General features: G+C 50.9%; 1 protein-coding gene across 2 annotated transcripts in view; it reads left to right on the plus strand.

Annotated features, from left to right (window-relative positions):
* The first annotated feature begins 67 nt into the window (after positions 1–67).
* XG (Xg glycoprotein (Xg blood group)) overlaps positions 68–16904 on the plus strand; it is a 32937-nt gene continuing 16100 nt past the window's right edge. Inside the window, exons 1-4 of one of the 2 annotated variants that reach the window (XM_032331814.1) lie at positions 68–417; positions 9712–9753; positions 11274–11297; positions 13239–13301. In XM_032331814.1, the coding sequence (XP_032187705.1) occupies positions 357–417; positions 9712–9753; positions 11274–11297; positions 13239–13301 (190 nt within the window). In that variant the 5' untranslated portion in view covers positions 68–356. The remainder of the gene's footprint in view (positions 418–9711; positions 9754–11273; positions 11298–13238; positions 13302–16904) is intronic. The other variant, XM_032331813.1, reaches the window with a different exon arrangement.

A 16904-nucleotide genomic window follows, 5' to 3' on the forward strand; every position in this document is an offset into this window, starting at 1 on the left:
CCGGCTTCCCCAAGCGAGGAAGGAAGGCCGCTTGCTGTCGGGTGGTGCCTGTTTCCCCGCCGCGCAGAGCGTCAGCCAGCGAGCCCTGCTCTGGGGAGGCCCGGGGCGACCTCCGGCGTGCACACACGGGCCTCGCCCGCCCTGGCTGTGGGGTTTTTCATCTGAGCACGGCCCCATTAGCTTTTGGCAAAGGGATTGCAACTGGGTTCAGACTTTCCGCTTGGAACTTGCCCTCCCTTCCTTCCAAGCTGGGAGACAGGAAGTCAACACACACACGGAGGGTGGGGTTCGGAGGCCGGATCGCACGCGCGCTGGGCTGCGGCCGTCCAGGAGGCTCCTTCCTGCTGCCGCCAAGGATGGAGAGCCGCTGGGGCCTCCTCTGGGTCTCGGTGCTGGGCTTCCTGGCGCATGTGCAAGGTAAGAGCCGACTCGGCCCCGAGGGAGAGCGGCCGTGGGTGCTGTCTGGTTCCTTCTCAGAACTCCTTCCTGAGCTGCTTCTGCTGAAAAACCGGGAGAAGCTGCCAGACGCGATTAGAGGATACGGGACTGGTGGATTTTGAGAGAGCAGAGGGGACAGCGGGTCACTCTGGAGTCAGGATCCCGGACCCAGAACAGCAGAACACAGGCCCACAGTGCTGGGAAGCAAGCGGCGCTCTCCGTTCCGCTCTGCCTTTCCAACACGGCCCTCCTCCTCCGTGATTTAAGCTCAATGCGGCGGTGGGCAAAGGGTCTTTTCAAGTCCTGGTTCCCGATGGAAAAGATCAGTTCGGCCGATTTTCATCGGGTAAACCCAGAGCTGGCACGCGGGTTTGGATTCTGTGGCTTCTTGGATAAAGGAGCGCTTTCTTGGTTGCAAAAGAAAAAAGTCGTGGGAGTTGTTTACGCCCGGAGCTGCCACTGGAGATCAGGGCTTCTGCGTCCCAGATGCAGGGAGGGTGGGGAGGGGGTGTTTGTTTGTAGGAGGGCGTGGCAGGAGGCTCTTTGGGAATGGTTGGGAACCCATGAGCTACGGGACGGAAACAGCCCCTCTGGTCATTTTCGTGGTCTCCTTGCAAGCATGGGGACGGGGGACGAGGGTGGATTGGCACATGCTGTAGGTTAGGAAGGCAGGATTGTGTTCCCACGTCCCCGTCGTGGTGCGTCCTGTTTTTCCTGTTCGGGGTGTGTTCAGGGACGGGGGCGTAGGTTGTCTGGGGGCCGGTGGGAAGGTGAGGGTCAGCTGGCGATCTCCGCCGGGATGCGACACATTCCGGAGCTCCTGGGTGCAGGGACAGGCCCGTCCCCGCATTCATCCTAGCGGGGGCTGGAGGGCAGATGCTGGTTTTAACACGGAGCTGCCCAGCGGCAGACCCAGCCTGACCTCCAGGAAAGCACGTCCCAGGGTTGATGTGGTCACCGTGTGGGGACAGCGGGAGGCTCAGCAAACCCCTTGGGACAGTGAGACCTGCACGGTGCCGTGCATCTGATGCTCAGGGACGAGGGGGCCAAATTCCTTCAGGAGCCACTCGGTTCCTCAGGCATTGGTGGGAACGTCCGCTGGGTTAGGCTGTGGCCCGTGGGCACCAAACTCCTGCCGTGACGGCCTCGTGTCCTGTACCCCACGCACGCGTTACACTGAGGCACGGGGTGGGGTTCGATCACGGGCCTGAGGTTCTGCCGTCGGGAAGCAGAAGCAGAAATGAAACTTGCCAAGGCCAGCTTGCGGTTTGTTTCTCTTCTGTGGAGAAAGAAGGAAGGTCCTATCTTTATGCATGTTTCCCCCCTGAACGGACAGTGTCTTGTATATATGTTACTGTAACGTCTTATTATCTTACGGTGCTGCACCCAGCTCTGTGGGGCGTTGTGGTTGGCTGATACGTGGAGAGTGGGATCCGTGCCCGAGGCAACAGGCCAGGCCACGCTGGGCCACGGGACTGTAGCCCACGCTGACCGCACCCCAGAACCAACCAATCAAGAGTCTCCCTTAATTCTGCCTCGTTCCTCGTGGACCCTCAATGATGTTTGATCTAGCTGATCTCTGGGTGTGAAGGCCAAGCCCTAGATGAGGCGTTTAAGGCTGTCTCCCTTCAGCCGAACCTGCCCAGCTATGTAGGGCAGCGGCTCTCCGCCGTGTTGTGCAGAGTCATCTGGGAGGGAGCTGGATTAAAGATGCCATGTAAGGTGCCGCCCCCTGGATAGGCTTCTTTGGTATGTGGGTGGGGCTTGGGACCTGTAGGTTCAGAAGCACCCAGAGTCATGCTGTGCAGAGTCAGGGCTCCCTGGGACGGATGATGAGTAAGCACCAGGCTATCTGGTTTACCCTTGGGTGGAGACCCATGGATCTGTGGCACAAGGGGCCAGCTGCTCTGGGGTTCCCCATTCAACCGTGCATCCACAGCCAGCACAGCCAGGCCGGAAGGGACATCCCCCAGGCAGACACCCCGCAGCCCGCCATTCTCAATGGGGGCTGCTTTGTCCCCAGGGGACACTGGACAATATCTAGAGTCATGTTTGGTGGTCACGCCTGTGAGTGGGTCAGGTGGTGTCCTCAAACGGGTGGAGGCCAAGGAGGCTGCCCCATGTCTGCTGCACATGTCAGAAAGGGATCCAGCCCCAAATGTTGCTGGAGCTCAGGTTGGGAAATCTTATGTTAGCAGGAGAGTCTCCATCAGCCTGAGTCTGACGTATGGATCTAGGTATTATCCATCTGATGTCTGTCCACCTATACATACGTACATCTATCTGTCCATCCATCCATCCATCCATGATTTATGTATCCATCCATCCATTGACCTATCCACCTATCCATCATTTATGTTTCTATCCATCCGTCCATCCATCCATCCATCCGTCCATCTATCCATCCACCCAACCATCCATCCAACCATCCATCTATCCATCCATCCATCCATCTGTCCATCCATCCATCCATCCATCCATCTGTCCATCTATCCATCCATCCACCCAACCATCCATCCAACCATCCATCCATCCATCCATCCATCTGTCCATCCATCCATCCATCTGTCCATCCATCCATCCATCTGTCCATCCATCCATCTGTCCATCCATCCACCCAACCATCCATCCATCCATCCACCCATACACCATTTATCTAACTACCCATCCATCCACCTATCTATCTATGATCATTGTCCTTATCACCATCATAAATCTATAGACTCCAATCTATTTTAAGGAGTTGCCTCACAGGACTGTGGGGCTGGCAAAACCTTCAGGGCAGTCTAGCAACTCAGCTAGGATACAACACTGCCGTGTGGAGTCTGACTCCCTTCTTCTCCGGAAAACCTCAATCATTGCATTTAAGGCCTTCAACAGATGGAGGAGACCCACACATTACCGACGGTGATGGGCTTTCCCAGTATGCGACTGCAGATGTCAGTCCCATTGACATCATACCAGCACAGTTGCATCTACACTAGTGTTTGACCCAATATCCGGGAACTGAAGCCTGTCCACATTGACACAAAAGATGAAACTTTAGGGATGTTTTCATGTTTCTACTTCCACTGCTTGAGACACCGAAGTCTGCAGGTTTTCTGGAGGGTTCCAATGTGCCTGTCCTCAGCCCTCGGGGTCTCCTGCAGCTCTGTCGTCAGAAATAACTCCTGTGTTTGTTTCTGGTGCTAGAGTGGAGCGGAGCCAGGTCCGTTAAATCTTGTAGCATCCCCACTTTCCCTATGACCTTGAGCTACACCCTTGAAGAAGGTGTCCCTCTGGTGAGGACAGCTGCTGTAGAAATTGCTACATTCTTGAGAACGGAGGTGGCAAAGCTCGCAAAGCATTGTGCCTTCTGCTGTGAGTGTTTGGACAGGTTTCCCAGGCGACCCTGGAGCAAACCATTCTCAAGAGTTCTCCCAAAATTTTTTTACTGGTAGTTGGTTTTTATCCTTGTGGATCCCAATAAAATATGGTCTGGACAGATGGTGATCCCCAGGGGAGGTAGTTGGAGAACTTTGCTCGGTGGTGTCATCAGAATTGGAGGGGGTAGGGTCAAGACGCAGTCTCCCACCGCACCATCCATTCCTGGAGCCCCACTCTGGATGCATTCCTCGATTTGTAGGTGGTCCTCCTGTGTCGGGAATTCGGTGAGCTCCTGCCGCTTACCCAGGTCACGAGGGAAGCATCTAGTGTCCCCACCCCGATGACGTCTCTCGTTTTCAAGGCTCCCAACGCTAACTTCCCTCCTACTCATGGGAAGAAACAGCCTAGGGCCCTTCTTTGGCTTTTTTTTCTTGAAGAGGGTGACGATCTCTCAGATCCTGGGAGGGTCTGTGACCTGGACAGAAGGATGTCTGCAGAGTAGGGTCCCCAGGGCCAACAGCTCCAACACCCCCTGGGACCTGCTGAGAAAGATAGTCTCAGCCTCGCCCAGACCTGCTGAACCAGAATCTGCTCCTAAGAGGATTATGGGCTGATACGCATGCCCTTGAGGGTCTGAGAGGCGTGGAGACTGAAGTTCTGAGGCTGAGGAATGTACGTGGCCTGTCCTTGTGCAGCTCCGCTGAAAATCTCCTTTCTTTCCCTGCTAGGACTGGGGCCGCCTGAGGGCCTCCCGTCCATCCTAGCAGAATGTCTGTGGTGATTCCATGGTTTAAGTCTGTTACGGGCTGAACTGTGTCCCCTCAAAATTCATAGGATGCAGCCTTAAGCCCAAGATCTCAGAATGGGGCTGTATTTGAAGGTGGGGGTCTTGAGAGATGGAATTACAGTAAAATGAGGTCACTAGGGTGGCCCCCATCCCATAGGACTGGGGTCCCTCTAAGAAGAGCGGATGCGGACAGGCGCAGAGGGGCGGCTGTGTGAGCACACAGGGTCTACACGCCCAGGAGGGAGGCCTCAGAAGGCATCAGCCTCCGCCCTCCAGGACTGGGTGGGAAGCCCACAGCCCGCAGCCTCAGTCTCTCCGAGGAGCTGGAGAGAAATGCCTTTCTCAGGCACACCCAGAGCTGTGGTAGCACAGGCTGTGTGTCACCCACGTCCTCGGAGGTCCGTGTGCACGTGTCCCTCTGGGAAGGTCTAGGACACAGCCTCCGATATTGCCTTGTCAGACAGTCTGCATTTCACGACGTATGTCTTGCCTTTCATCACCAGTGACCATCCCTTAGTCCCTTGTGACCAAGTACTTTCCCTTCCCGGGACCATGCATGTTGTTAGGGTGGTGGGGTTTCATCCAGAGGGGACCTGGGGACGCTAGGAACCAGGACAACTGGTTGACCTTGCAGGAGACGTTCCACTGCCCTGAGCTGCAGGATCCGGAGGGTGGCGTGGGGCTCCAGGGACCACCATCTCATCTCCATAGAGGGTCTGCACTGCTGTCCCTGGACAGAGAGTCTCTCCTGGTGTCCCTGCACGGGCACGCGGCTGTGCAGCCTGAGAACCCAGCCCTCTTGCGTAACCCTTGCTGCTGCAGGAAAACAGAAACCTTGGAAGCACCCCAAAACTCTTACAGATTTAGGCACAGCTGTTCCAGAGGAAGCGGAGCCCAGAGCGGCGATGCACCCCGCACCCACCTGCGGACCGCACCCCGGGCTCCTTATCACTGTCCGTGCAAACCTAATACATGCGCTGTTAATTTTCCCTATCCTGGAGAAGAGCTCCGAAAATAAGCGTTCTGTACATTTATATATATATTTTTAAGAACAATGGAGCGGATTGAAAGGATTGGCCTGGGGAAAGTCAGGATTGGCTCTCTGGGCATCCCTGCTCCAACGACGTCCCCAGAGAGGGGAAGCATCCAGGAAGGGAACGTGTCCTACAGACGGGAGCCCTGGGGAGGCAAGCGTTGGGCGGCAACTAACCCCGAAGTTTGCTTTTAGTTAGCCCCGCAACTCAGGGAAATCAGTCAAACCCTACGTGAAGAAGCAACGCATACATTCCCGGACCGGATGTGGATACAGTAGAGAGTCAGGATTTCCGTGGTTGCAGGGGGAGCTCGGGCGTGGGCTTGGGCGTGGCTCCTGGCTCGCGGGGAGGTCCGTCATGGCCGCAGGGGCAATAGGAACCCTCATGGCATCGGGGTGCCGTGGTGAGCCGTGGTGATTCTTCCAAGCATGGTCCTGCTGTTTGAGGATTCTGTGGGTTATATGGACTCAAGGGTCCATGTCGTAGCTGAGAAATTCAGGGCATGCAGAGGGCACTAGGGAACAGCAGGAGTCTCAGGGTCGACGGGGGTTGGCATTCCGACTTTGGTTCCTGGATCCTGGAGACGACCATTCTTCTCCAATAGCTACTCAAAAGACCCCAAATAGTTTTTTTTGTTTGTTTGTTTTTTTGTTTTTTTGTTTTTTTTTTTTTGGTGGAGGGAGGGGCTGCAGCGTATCACGCTGACCATCAGCCTCCCGACCAGCGTGAGCCACCGTAAGCCCACATCCCCGGGATCCCAGCGGGATCGCCAGCATCACAACCCCAGGACACATGATGCTACTCCCTGCCAACCCCGGGTCCCGGATCCAACACATGTGGGTTTGATTAAAAGTCCCCGAGCTCGCTCAGCAAAAGGAGAAAACAGATGAGAAACAGGTCTTGGGACATGAGCCGCGTCATGTGCTCTGAGTGGAAAATAATGCCGACGGCCTCGTGAGCACTGTCCCTCCCTCCCTGGGTGTCTCCCCAGGAGTGGCCTCGTCAGCCCGAGTGAGCTCTCAGCCCAGCTAGGATCTGAACTGCATGGGGACCCTTGCCACGCCTTGGCCACAGCCCCTCTGGAGAGCGCTGGGTGCTGGCCAGTTCCCCCTGCCTCGCAGGAGTGGACGGTCCCTCCATGGGCGCCTGATGCTGGCCAGAGTCCACAGCTGATGCAAGAGGTCCCGGGGACCCTCCCCTCCATGCATGCATGAATTCTGCTCACACACCAGTTCTAGCACGGCAAAACCCACATTTCCAGATGTGGCTGCCTCATGCCCCTTTCCACCCGCCAAAGCTCAGGATGCACGTGCATCTGGGCCAAGGTGCTGCTGAGGGAGGAGGCACAGAGCTGCGGAGGTTTGTAAAGGCATCGAGGGGGCTCCCTGGCCATTAATGCATGCAGAGGTGGCTGTCAGGGATCCTACATCCCACGCATGGGGTTCCCGCCCTCTGGGCGCAGGCATTCAGAGAGGCGGGTCGGCGGTTGGGCTGGGCGATCCGAGCAGATAACACAGAGGCCTTTGCTTATCTGGGACAACAGGCGTGGTCGAGGCCTTGGGAGCAGCGTGCTGGGTGTGGGGTCATGGTGGGGGTGCCTGGAACTTTGGGGATGAGGCCCCGGTACAGCAGGGCCATGGTCTTTCCTGAACAGCAGTGCCTGCCCCAGGGGTTTGCGCACGGGAGCCGCACGGAAGGGTGTGTGCGTCCCCAGCCGCCCTGCAAAGGGGTTGAGGCGCAGCCCTGTGCGTCCACCCTGGATGAAGGCGGCCAGAGAGAGCCCCGGAGGCAGCAGACAGGGCCAGGCTGTTCCTGCGCGAGCAATAGGCAGCGGCTGCTGCGAAGCGAAGCGGACCCTGGTCAGGAGGACAGGAGTGTGGAGGCACCTGCACCTCCCACAGTGGGAAGCGGCTCCGTGCGATTGGCTCTGCCAGGGGGGCGGGGCACGTCCCCCCGGGGCCTCCTGTGTGGACCCCGGGGCCCGCTGCTGGGTGCACCCCGGCCTCCAGGCCCCTCAGAGGCATATGCTTGGCCAGCAAAGCTTGCTGCACAGGGAGGCCACCCAGCGTGCAGGGGTCACCCTGTCGCCGATGCCTGGTCTCCTTTGTGGAGCGCGCGGCTGCGGCGGAGGCTGCCCGAGGGTCTAGCGTGATTCTGAGTTTACCCATTAGGCCCCCGGAAACCAGCTCCTGGTCTGTGGTCACCGGGGGTCTGGGGACGGGGCTGCAGAGCGGCTGCCGGTGGGTCTCCTGTGCAGACAGTGCAATGTTCTGGACCTGGAGGCAGGTGGTCACTCCTTCCCCGCACCCCGGAGGAACGCGCTCTGTGCCGCCCAAGGGTGCGTGTTTAATGGGCAAATTCTCTTCGTGTAGCTGTTTGCTTGCCAAAAAAAAAAAAAAAAAAAAAAAAAAATCGTTGCCCAAAATGGGGACTCAAATGGGCCCCAAGTGGGAACATCCTCTGATCACGTTCTTATAATTTTGGGAGCAGCGAAAGGGGCAAAACCAAGCGAGAAGGAGAGTCTCCGTGAGCAGGAGAGGAGTTTGGGGCAGCCGGGGGGCCACCCTCTGTGGATTTGAAAGATCTGGGGTTTTCTTTAGAGAAAACGCACATGGATAAGGGTCGCCGGGTGAAGGAACACACACGGAGAATTCCAGAGAGTTTTGCCCACCGTGGTGCCCAGCACCAGTACTCCTCCGGCAGGGACCTAGTAGGTCCCCAGACCTGGAGACCCCACACTCCCTGCCTGTCCTATGCACAATGATGCACCCAGAGCGTCTCCAAGGTGAACCAGCGAAAAAGTAGAAATAAGGTCTTAGCTCCTGCCCAGATCCCAGATTTCCTTCCCCGTCCCCCCCACCCCCAAGCCAGAAAGCCTCAGAACTGTCTGAGCTCCAGGAGGAGGAGGGCCCGGTTCAGAGAGCTTTGCAAAGGGAAGGTCCTGGAGAGCGAGGGGTTGCTTTGTGGCCGGGCCGGGCGTGCACACCCGTGTGTCGGAGCACAGAAAGGAAAAGACCCCAGAAATCTGCCCATGTGTTTCCCGGGCAACCCAGAAATGGGGCTCGGGACCAGCTCCTGGGGACGGTGTCTCGCCAAATGCCCGCAGCGCCTCCCGGCAGAGGTCAGGGAAGGCTTTGTCGTCAGGCCCAGTTTGCAAAGTGAAAGTAACACCCGAGCTGTCTCGCTCGGCAGGGGGAGGCTTGAGCTCCGGGTTAAATAGCAGAAAACAGCTGGTTTTTGTGTCCCTTTCACAGTTGGGGCAGGGACGTGTCCCAAACGGTGGCTTCGGGAGCAGAGGGACGAGCACGGGGAAGCTGGCTAGTCCCGGTGGTGGCCGTTTTGGGCTGTTGTAAGGCTCTTTGTGCGGCTCTGAGGGCCTTGTGTGCGCGCTGGGCTAACTGCTTTTGTTCCCCATTCGGCCCCATGGACAATGTCCATTTCTCTCCCTGGAGGGGAGGTTACTTACCTTGCCTCATATGTGCTGCTGTCTGACTACGGGGGTGTTTCATTCTACGTCTCCTACGTCAACGGCACCTTTGAAACAGCTCCCCCATCCCCTCCTCCGGGAAGACCTCCAGGTGTGCTCACCTAAGAAGTGCATGGCCCGCTGCCTCTCTTTTCTCCCTTTCAGGGTGCTCACGCACCTTGTCCTCCTGAACCAGCGGGGAGGCAGGGCTGATCGGGTTCACTGGTGCCTGCCCAGCACCCAGCGGTGTTTGCAGAGTGCATGGGAGCTCGGCGTGTGGGAAACACTCCCGTGGTCCACTCGGGAGCCGGATGGAGTTGAGATCCTGGGACGATGCCATCCTCCTTGAAGACAGAGACAGCGTCAGGGTCTTCCAGAAGATGCATCTTGGGTGAAGGGCCTCGGCTGCTGGGAAAGACAAGATACTCGTTAGACAACCCCACGGGGAGGTGGAGACGCTCCGACCGTCCGCTGAGCTCTCGCCGTGGGCTGACCTCTGCGCCGAGGCTCCTGTCTGATTAGCGTGAACACACGGGGCAAGGGGACCCGCCAGCAGCCAGGAGCCAGGGCCCCTGACGCCTTCCGTATGTGCCACTTAACGCCCTCTGTGTCCCCCACAGGTCAGCGTGACTTCGATTTGGCCGACGCTCTCGACGACCCTGGTGAGTGACCCTATTTCTTGGGGGCTTTACTTCTGCAGCAACTTTGCGGTTGCTTGGGGGGTCTGGGGACCCTTCCCCAGTGGATTTCGCATCTGCCTCCATTGACAGGGCTGCTTGCTTTCCCCGGAAAGGGGGCATGGGGTTGCAGAGACCCCCACGCCCTGTCTTCACCACCTTTGAGCCCACCTGCCCGTTCTTGCTGCCAGAAAGCTGACTATTTGGCTCCTGGACCATGTAGGAGGGTCTGGATTCGGGTGTAGCTGGGCAGCAAGGGTGTGCCAAGGTGGGGACTCTGTTTCCCCCGTGAGGCTGCACTGGGGTCCTCAGGCTTTAGTGCCTCCGGTCTGCACCGCTGGGAGGTCAGGGTAGCCCCCAGGGTGGATGGTTGTCGCCCCCGGTGAGGGCATCGGGTGGCATCTTCCAAAGGTGAGCCTGAGCGGCAGATACGAGGGGAAGGAAAACTCGGAGAAGGGGCACATGGCTGTGGGAAGGGGCCAGGCTGCGGGTCACTGGAAGCAGCGCTGGCAGAGGACCCCGCCATTCCCGTCCTGGGGAGATGCTTCTGACAGGGACACGCAGGGACTCCAATGTCCACACGTGCGTGCTCGTGGACAGCCGTGCACGGGGGCAGCAGAGCCATTCACAGTGGCTGGAAGGTGTGCGACCACGGTCCGTGCACGGAGGGAGTCTGGTGCAGCCCTGGCAAGGGAGGGCCGCTCGCTCCTGCCTGCCGGTGGGTGGACCGTGAGGACACGTGATGCAAACTGCAGGGGGCAGTTCGAGCGTGTGGCCTCGTCTGCTTGAAAGCAGCCCGGCCACTGCACCGCAGCGGTCCGTCCGTGCTTGCTCAGCCCCGTCCTCCCGCCTCTGAGCTCCTGTCCCCGCCGTCTGACATGCAGACCTCACACCCAGGCTCACCCAGACTGTGCTTCGCACCGCTGAGCACGGCTCGCCCGACGTCCGGGTCCCCAAAGGCTGGCCTCGAGGTCATGCAATCGCCTGGGGGGCTGTGTGCATCCGCGCTCCACTCTCCCGGACCCGTGGGCACTCGGCGTTTGTTGAATGAATAAACACGCACGTGAAAGGAACAGACAGAAGCTGCGTTGTGGGAGCAGAAAGCGTCTCCGTCTGCCTGTCTCTGCATCCCCTGCCTCTGCCCACATAGACGTGGCGGAAGGCGGCCACGGGCCCTGGAGGCTCTCGGCTCAGTCGGCCTTTGTGCAAAGCGTCTGTCCCTCACCTCCGGAACGGCTTAGCTCTAAGTCGTGTGCTTAAGAGCCGAGCGGACCCCCTCAGATTTCCTCCCACGATGCCAGCCTGGCACAGCCCCCAGGGAAGACGGGGAGGTACGGACCCTGAGCGGCATTCTGTCTGCACCCCCTTCCCCAAATGCACGTGTTCCAACACGTCCTGTTCCCTGCCTTCCGGTTTTCACCTTTTGGGAGGGTGTGCACGGTTCCTTGTGGGGACTCGGGCCCATCCTCCGGGCTCACCGGTTTGCTTCCCCTCTGTGTCCGCAGAGCCCACCAAGAAGCCGAACTCAGGTGAGTCGGAACCCACGGCGTCCAGGTGTCTCCGACGAGGCCGGCCGGCCAGCAGGAGCAGCACGGCTCATCGTGCCGACCCGCGTGTCCGACGGCGGCTGGGGCGCCGGTCTGGAACGTTCTCCCCATAAGAAAGAAAGAACGTCTGGCAGCCGGGACCTTGGGGGTTGGGGCCTAACTAGATTCCGACGTGGGCACGGGGACCCGGTCGGGTGTGTCGATTATGCCTCCGTAATACACACGGGATGTGTTTCAGACATTTTAATAATGTGATATATAATTAGATAGCACGTAGGGAGGTCACGTGCGATATCCGTTCTTAAATTATATATAAGATAAATGATATGAAATAAATAATGATAAATTATATATAACATAAATGATATAAAAATGGTATAAGATAAATAATGATAAATTGTATATAAAATAAGTGATATATAAAAATGATATAAAATAATGATAAATTATACATAAAATAAATGATATATATAAATGATACAAAATAAATAATGATAAATTATAATAAATAAATAATGATAATGATAAATAATAATAAATAATGATAAATTATACATAAATGATATGAAATAATGATAAATTATACATAAAATAAATGATATATATAAATGATACAAAATAAATAATGATAAATTATATATAAAATAAGTGGTATATATAATATATATAAAATGATAAATGGTATATGAAATAAGTGATAAATGCTATATAAAATAAATGATACATCATATAGTAAAATAAAATACAGAATTATAACTAGTCTGTAGCACACGTACCATAAATGATAGACAGCACATAGATTATTAAATTATATATGATGGGCACCTGGGAGCCTGAGTCGGTTAACCTTCGACTCTTTGTTTCGGCTCAGGTCATGATCTCAAGGTCATGGGGTCGAGCCCCACATTGGGCTGGATGCTCAGGGTGGAGACTGCTTCAGATTCTTTTCTGACCCCTTCTTCACCCTCCCCTGCCTCCGCTCTCTAAAATAAATAAAGTGCTTTAAAACACAAATAAATAAATTGTACATAAAATAACTAATATATTTATGTACCATATAATGAAATATAATAAATAATTATGCATATTATGTAGCACGTAATGTAGCATATATGACATACATGCAAATTAATGTATTTATATAATATATATGTAATTATACATAATATATGGTATATATCATATAGCATATATCCTATATATAAAGCAAACAGTATATTTAAATTATATAGCATGTAATTGTATATTATATACTATATATACGACACACAATATATATGTATCATATACATTATTAAATCATGTATAGAGTAATATATTTAGTATATTTATATAACAAAAATTTAACATACATCTGTATATAATATAGCACATATCATAATTTCATATTTATTACATATAAGTAATTACTATAGTTAAAATTAAAGAAAAAGAGAGAGAGATAACCAACAACCAGGAGAGGACCATGTTTAATAAGAAGCATTGACATCAATTTACAAATACCCCAGGAGAATTTCTCTGCCTTTTTTTGGCTTTTTTTTTTTTGACTGCACACTGATCCTTACCATTAAGCCTGCACCTGTTGGCAACCTAGAGCTCTGGCACCATCTTCACCATGGAAGCTAGCTTCTAGGAACAGCGTGTGTGTGTCCGTGTGCGTGCATGTGTGTGTGTGTGTGTGTGTGTGTGTGTGTGTGTGTGTACACGCACCCTCGTGTGGTTTTCCCTTTAAGTTGCAGTTTTCAGATTTTACGTCTCTCGGCTCAGTCATGTCCAGCGGGTCCGTGGCCATCTGTGACACCATGAGCCGCAAACGTGAATAAGACAGAAAATCGGGACTTGCACGACGTCCGTGTTGTATAGGCCGCTGGTGACAGGAGGCTGTTTCTCTGCGCTGAAAATGCAATGTCGTTTCCCCTGCAGATCTCTACCCAAGGCCCAAACCGCCGTATCACCCGCAGCCCGGGATGCCGGACGACAGTGGAAGTAAGCGTTCTCAGCCCTCGGGTCCCTTGCAGCCTAGTTCCGTGATGCCTGCCTTGTCTTAACGGGGATGGGGGTTATCAGGCTGGTTTTGGAATAAGGAGCAGCTCAGCCTGCAGGAAACGGAGTTGCATTCCTAATCGGGAGGGGGCCGGAAGGTTAAATAATTTTATTTCCCCTTGCTCTGAGCTCTGGATAATACCGCATGCTCAGATGGTCTTGTATGTTCTCGGGATGCATTTTTTTGATGCTGAGGACAAGTTCCTTTCCCACGTGTTTGCGGGGCTGCAGATTATGTCCTGTTCAAAAAAGCCCCCCCCCGTGTGTGTCGTGCATTATAAGTCATTTTTACCCTCCGTGTCTCCTTGGCTTTAAAAACCTGACAGACCCAGTTCCTGCAGATTTCCTAAAAATAAATAAGTAGATAAAAATGAAAGGAAACATGGTCAGTAAAGTCCTTAATAATCGAGTAATGCCAAAAACCTAAAACCTGCCCAGAGTTTGAATGAACTGTGATCCTTGATTTATGTCCCTTTGTCGTCTTTGTCTGAGGAGAGCCTTGTTGTATTTTAAGTAATTTCATGATGAATTCAAGAGCTCGTACTTGGCAATCAGCTCTCTCTACCTGTGAGCTCCCTTCGTATCTCCCCATCTCCCCATCAGAGCTAAACATAATACTGAGTTTTATATAGAGTATTTCCTTCACTTTGCGTCATTTTGGTTTCTGCCGGATGTGTACACCTAAACGACATATTTTGGGGGATGATCTCCCTCCGATCACCTTCAGACATTCTGGCCTCCCTGACTTCCCATCTCTGCAACGACCAGTCTGTTTTCTGGGTCTACGACCTTCTCATTGCTTTGTTTTTCTTTTTGTTTCAATTCCACATATAGTGAGATGTATGGTCTTTGTCTTGCTCTGTCTGACTTAGGTCACTCAGCATAATGCGCTCAGGTTCCAGCCATATGGTCACAGGTGGCAGGCTTTCCTTCTTTTCATGGCCAAGTAATATTTCATTATATCCATATCTGTATCTGTTGTGATACATACATTACTTTGTGAAATATATGTTACATACGGATACCATAGTTCTGTATCTGTATATGTTACTATATATTACATTGCAGTGTATGTATTACATATAGATACAATATATCTCTATCTGTATATATGGTAATAGATACATTACATTGCAGTATACATATTTCACATAGATACCATGTATCTCTACCTGTATGTGTGATAATAGATACATTGCAATATACATATTACACATAGATACAATATATCTCTATTTGTATATGTGGTAATAGACACATTATATTGTAATAGACATATTACATATAGATACAATGTATCTCTATCTGTATATGTGATAATATATACATTACATTGTAATATTCATATTACACATAGATATAATATATCTTTATCTGTATATATGATAATAGATACATTACATTGGAATATCCATATTACATATGGATACAATATATCTCTATCTATATATGGTAATATACATATTACATTGCAATATACACATTACATATAGATACAATGTATCTCTATATATGGTAATAGATATATTACATTGCAATATACATAGTACAAATAGACACAATATATCTCTATCTGTATATATGGTAACAGATACATTACATTGCAATATACATGTTACATATAGATACAATGTATTTCTATCTGTATATGTGGTAATAAATACATTACATTGCAATATACATGTTACATATAGATACAATGTATCTCTATGTTACATTGCAACATATAAAATTCTCTTTCAAACATACTACATATAGATACAATATATCTCTCTGTATACATTACATTGTAACATACATTACATTCTCTTTATCCGCTCGTCTATCAGTGGACATTGGAGGTGCTTCCTTCTGTTGCCTATTGTGAATAATGCTTCAGGGAACATGGGGGTGCAGATATCTTTTCAAGACAGTAATTGTTTCCTGTAGATAAACACTCAGTGCTGGAATTACTGGATCTCGGGGTATTTCTACTTTTAATATTTCGGAGGAACCTCCGTGCCGTTTTCCAGAGTGGCTGTACCAGCTTGCATTCCCACCATCAGTGCAGGAGGGCTCCCCTTTCTCTACATCCTCGCCAACAGCTGTCATTTCTTGTGTTTTGCATAGTAGCCAACAGGTGTTATATAATCTCCAGTTTTTATTACGTTTGCACAGTCTGGATCAGAAGTAGACACTTGCATAGCACGGGATGATTTAGGAAAAAGGGCCGTCTGTTACTTCTGCAGGGATGGGCACATTTTTGACCAGGGGTCTGGACAAGAAACCCAGACACAGACCCCGGGGAGGGTGGGAAGCTGAGGTTTGACCAGGGTTAGGGTGGCAGCTCAGGGACCAAATTATGTCTCAGTACCTGAGAGAGGTCAGAGCCAGAGAACAGAGGGAAAGGAGCACACCACACAAGCAGGCCCAGGCAACCGGCTGTTCTCGTGGATAATAGCTAGTTCACTCTCAACGTCCTGCGGTATTTACAAAAATAAGGTCCAGATGGACGACAAGTCCAAGTGTGCAAAGAAACACTTTACAAGCGTTGGGAAAATAGATGGATGTGGCTTATGAGCTCAGGGTGCAAAGGATCCTTAGTTGAGCTACAAAACAACACCTACGCGTCCATCAGTGACATGGTGTGGGAGGCGGACCACGGAGCCCAGCGTCTCAACGCACAGCGTCCACGTGCATCACCATGAAGATGGCTCGCCAACGTGAGCAGAGTGGTTAAAAATGCTGAAGTGCATGTCGGAAGGTTGCTCAGATTGTAGATCCGAGATGTTCTCCCCACAAGAAAAAAAGGTTCTGTAGCTGGTGTCTGTGGTGATGGGTGTTAACCAGATTCTGAAATGCGGAGAAATACCCCGTCGTCATGTTGTTCCCCTGAAACTGGTATAGTCTTGTACGTCGATTAAACCTCAGTAATACAAGTATGATTTATAGGACATATGTGTTATAATATAATATATAATTATAGAGCATATAGGTAGCTCACATGCAATATACATTCTTAAATTATATGAAATCAGTAACATACTTATATACCATACAAAAGACAATGTATATTATATACATTGGAGAGCATATATAATATGGCATATGTAATAAGCATGTAAAGTAAATAATATATAATTTATATATTTATATATAAGATATATAATCTGTATATAATATAAATATTTATATATATTTAGATAATACAATTTATATAAGATATAGTATATATAAATTATATCCATAATTTTATATAATAATTTATATAAATAATGTATATGTTTATATAATGTATATGTTATAATGCACATGTATATATACATATATACATGTATATGTATATATAATGTATAACATATAATGTATATATTTATATAATGTATATGTTATATATAAAAATTTATATATTATATAATAGGCAATTATATATAATAATATAATATAATTACTAACAAATATAATAATATACATAATTATAATATAATGGAAATATATAATAGCATATAATATATTATGTAGCATAGATGCTACCTATAAAATAAATGATATGTGCTGTATATTTAT

Source organism: Mustela erminea, chromosome X, assembly GCF_009829155.1.
Source record: "Mustela erminea isolate mMusErm1 chromosome X, mMusErm1.Pri, whole genome shotgun sequence".
Lineage (NCBI taxonomy): Eukaryota > Metazoa > Chordata > Mammalia > Carnivora > Mustelidae > Mustela > Mustela erminea.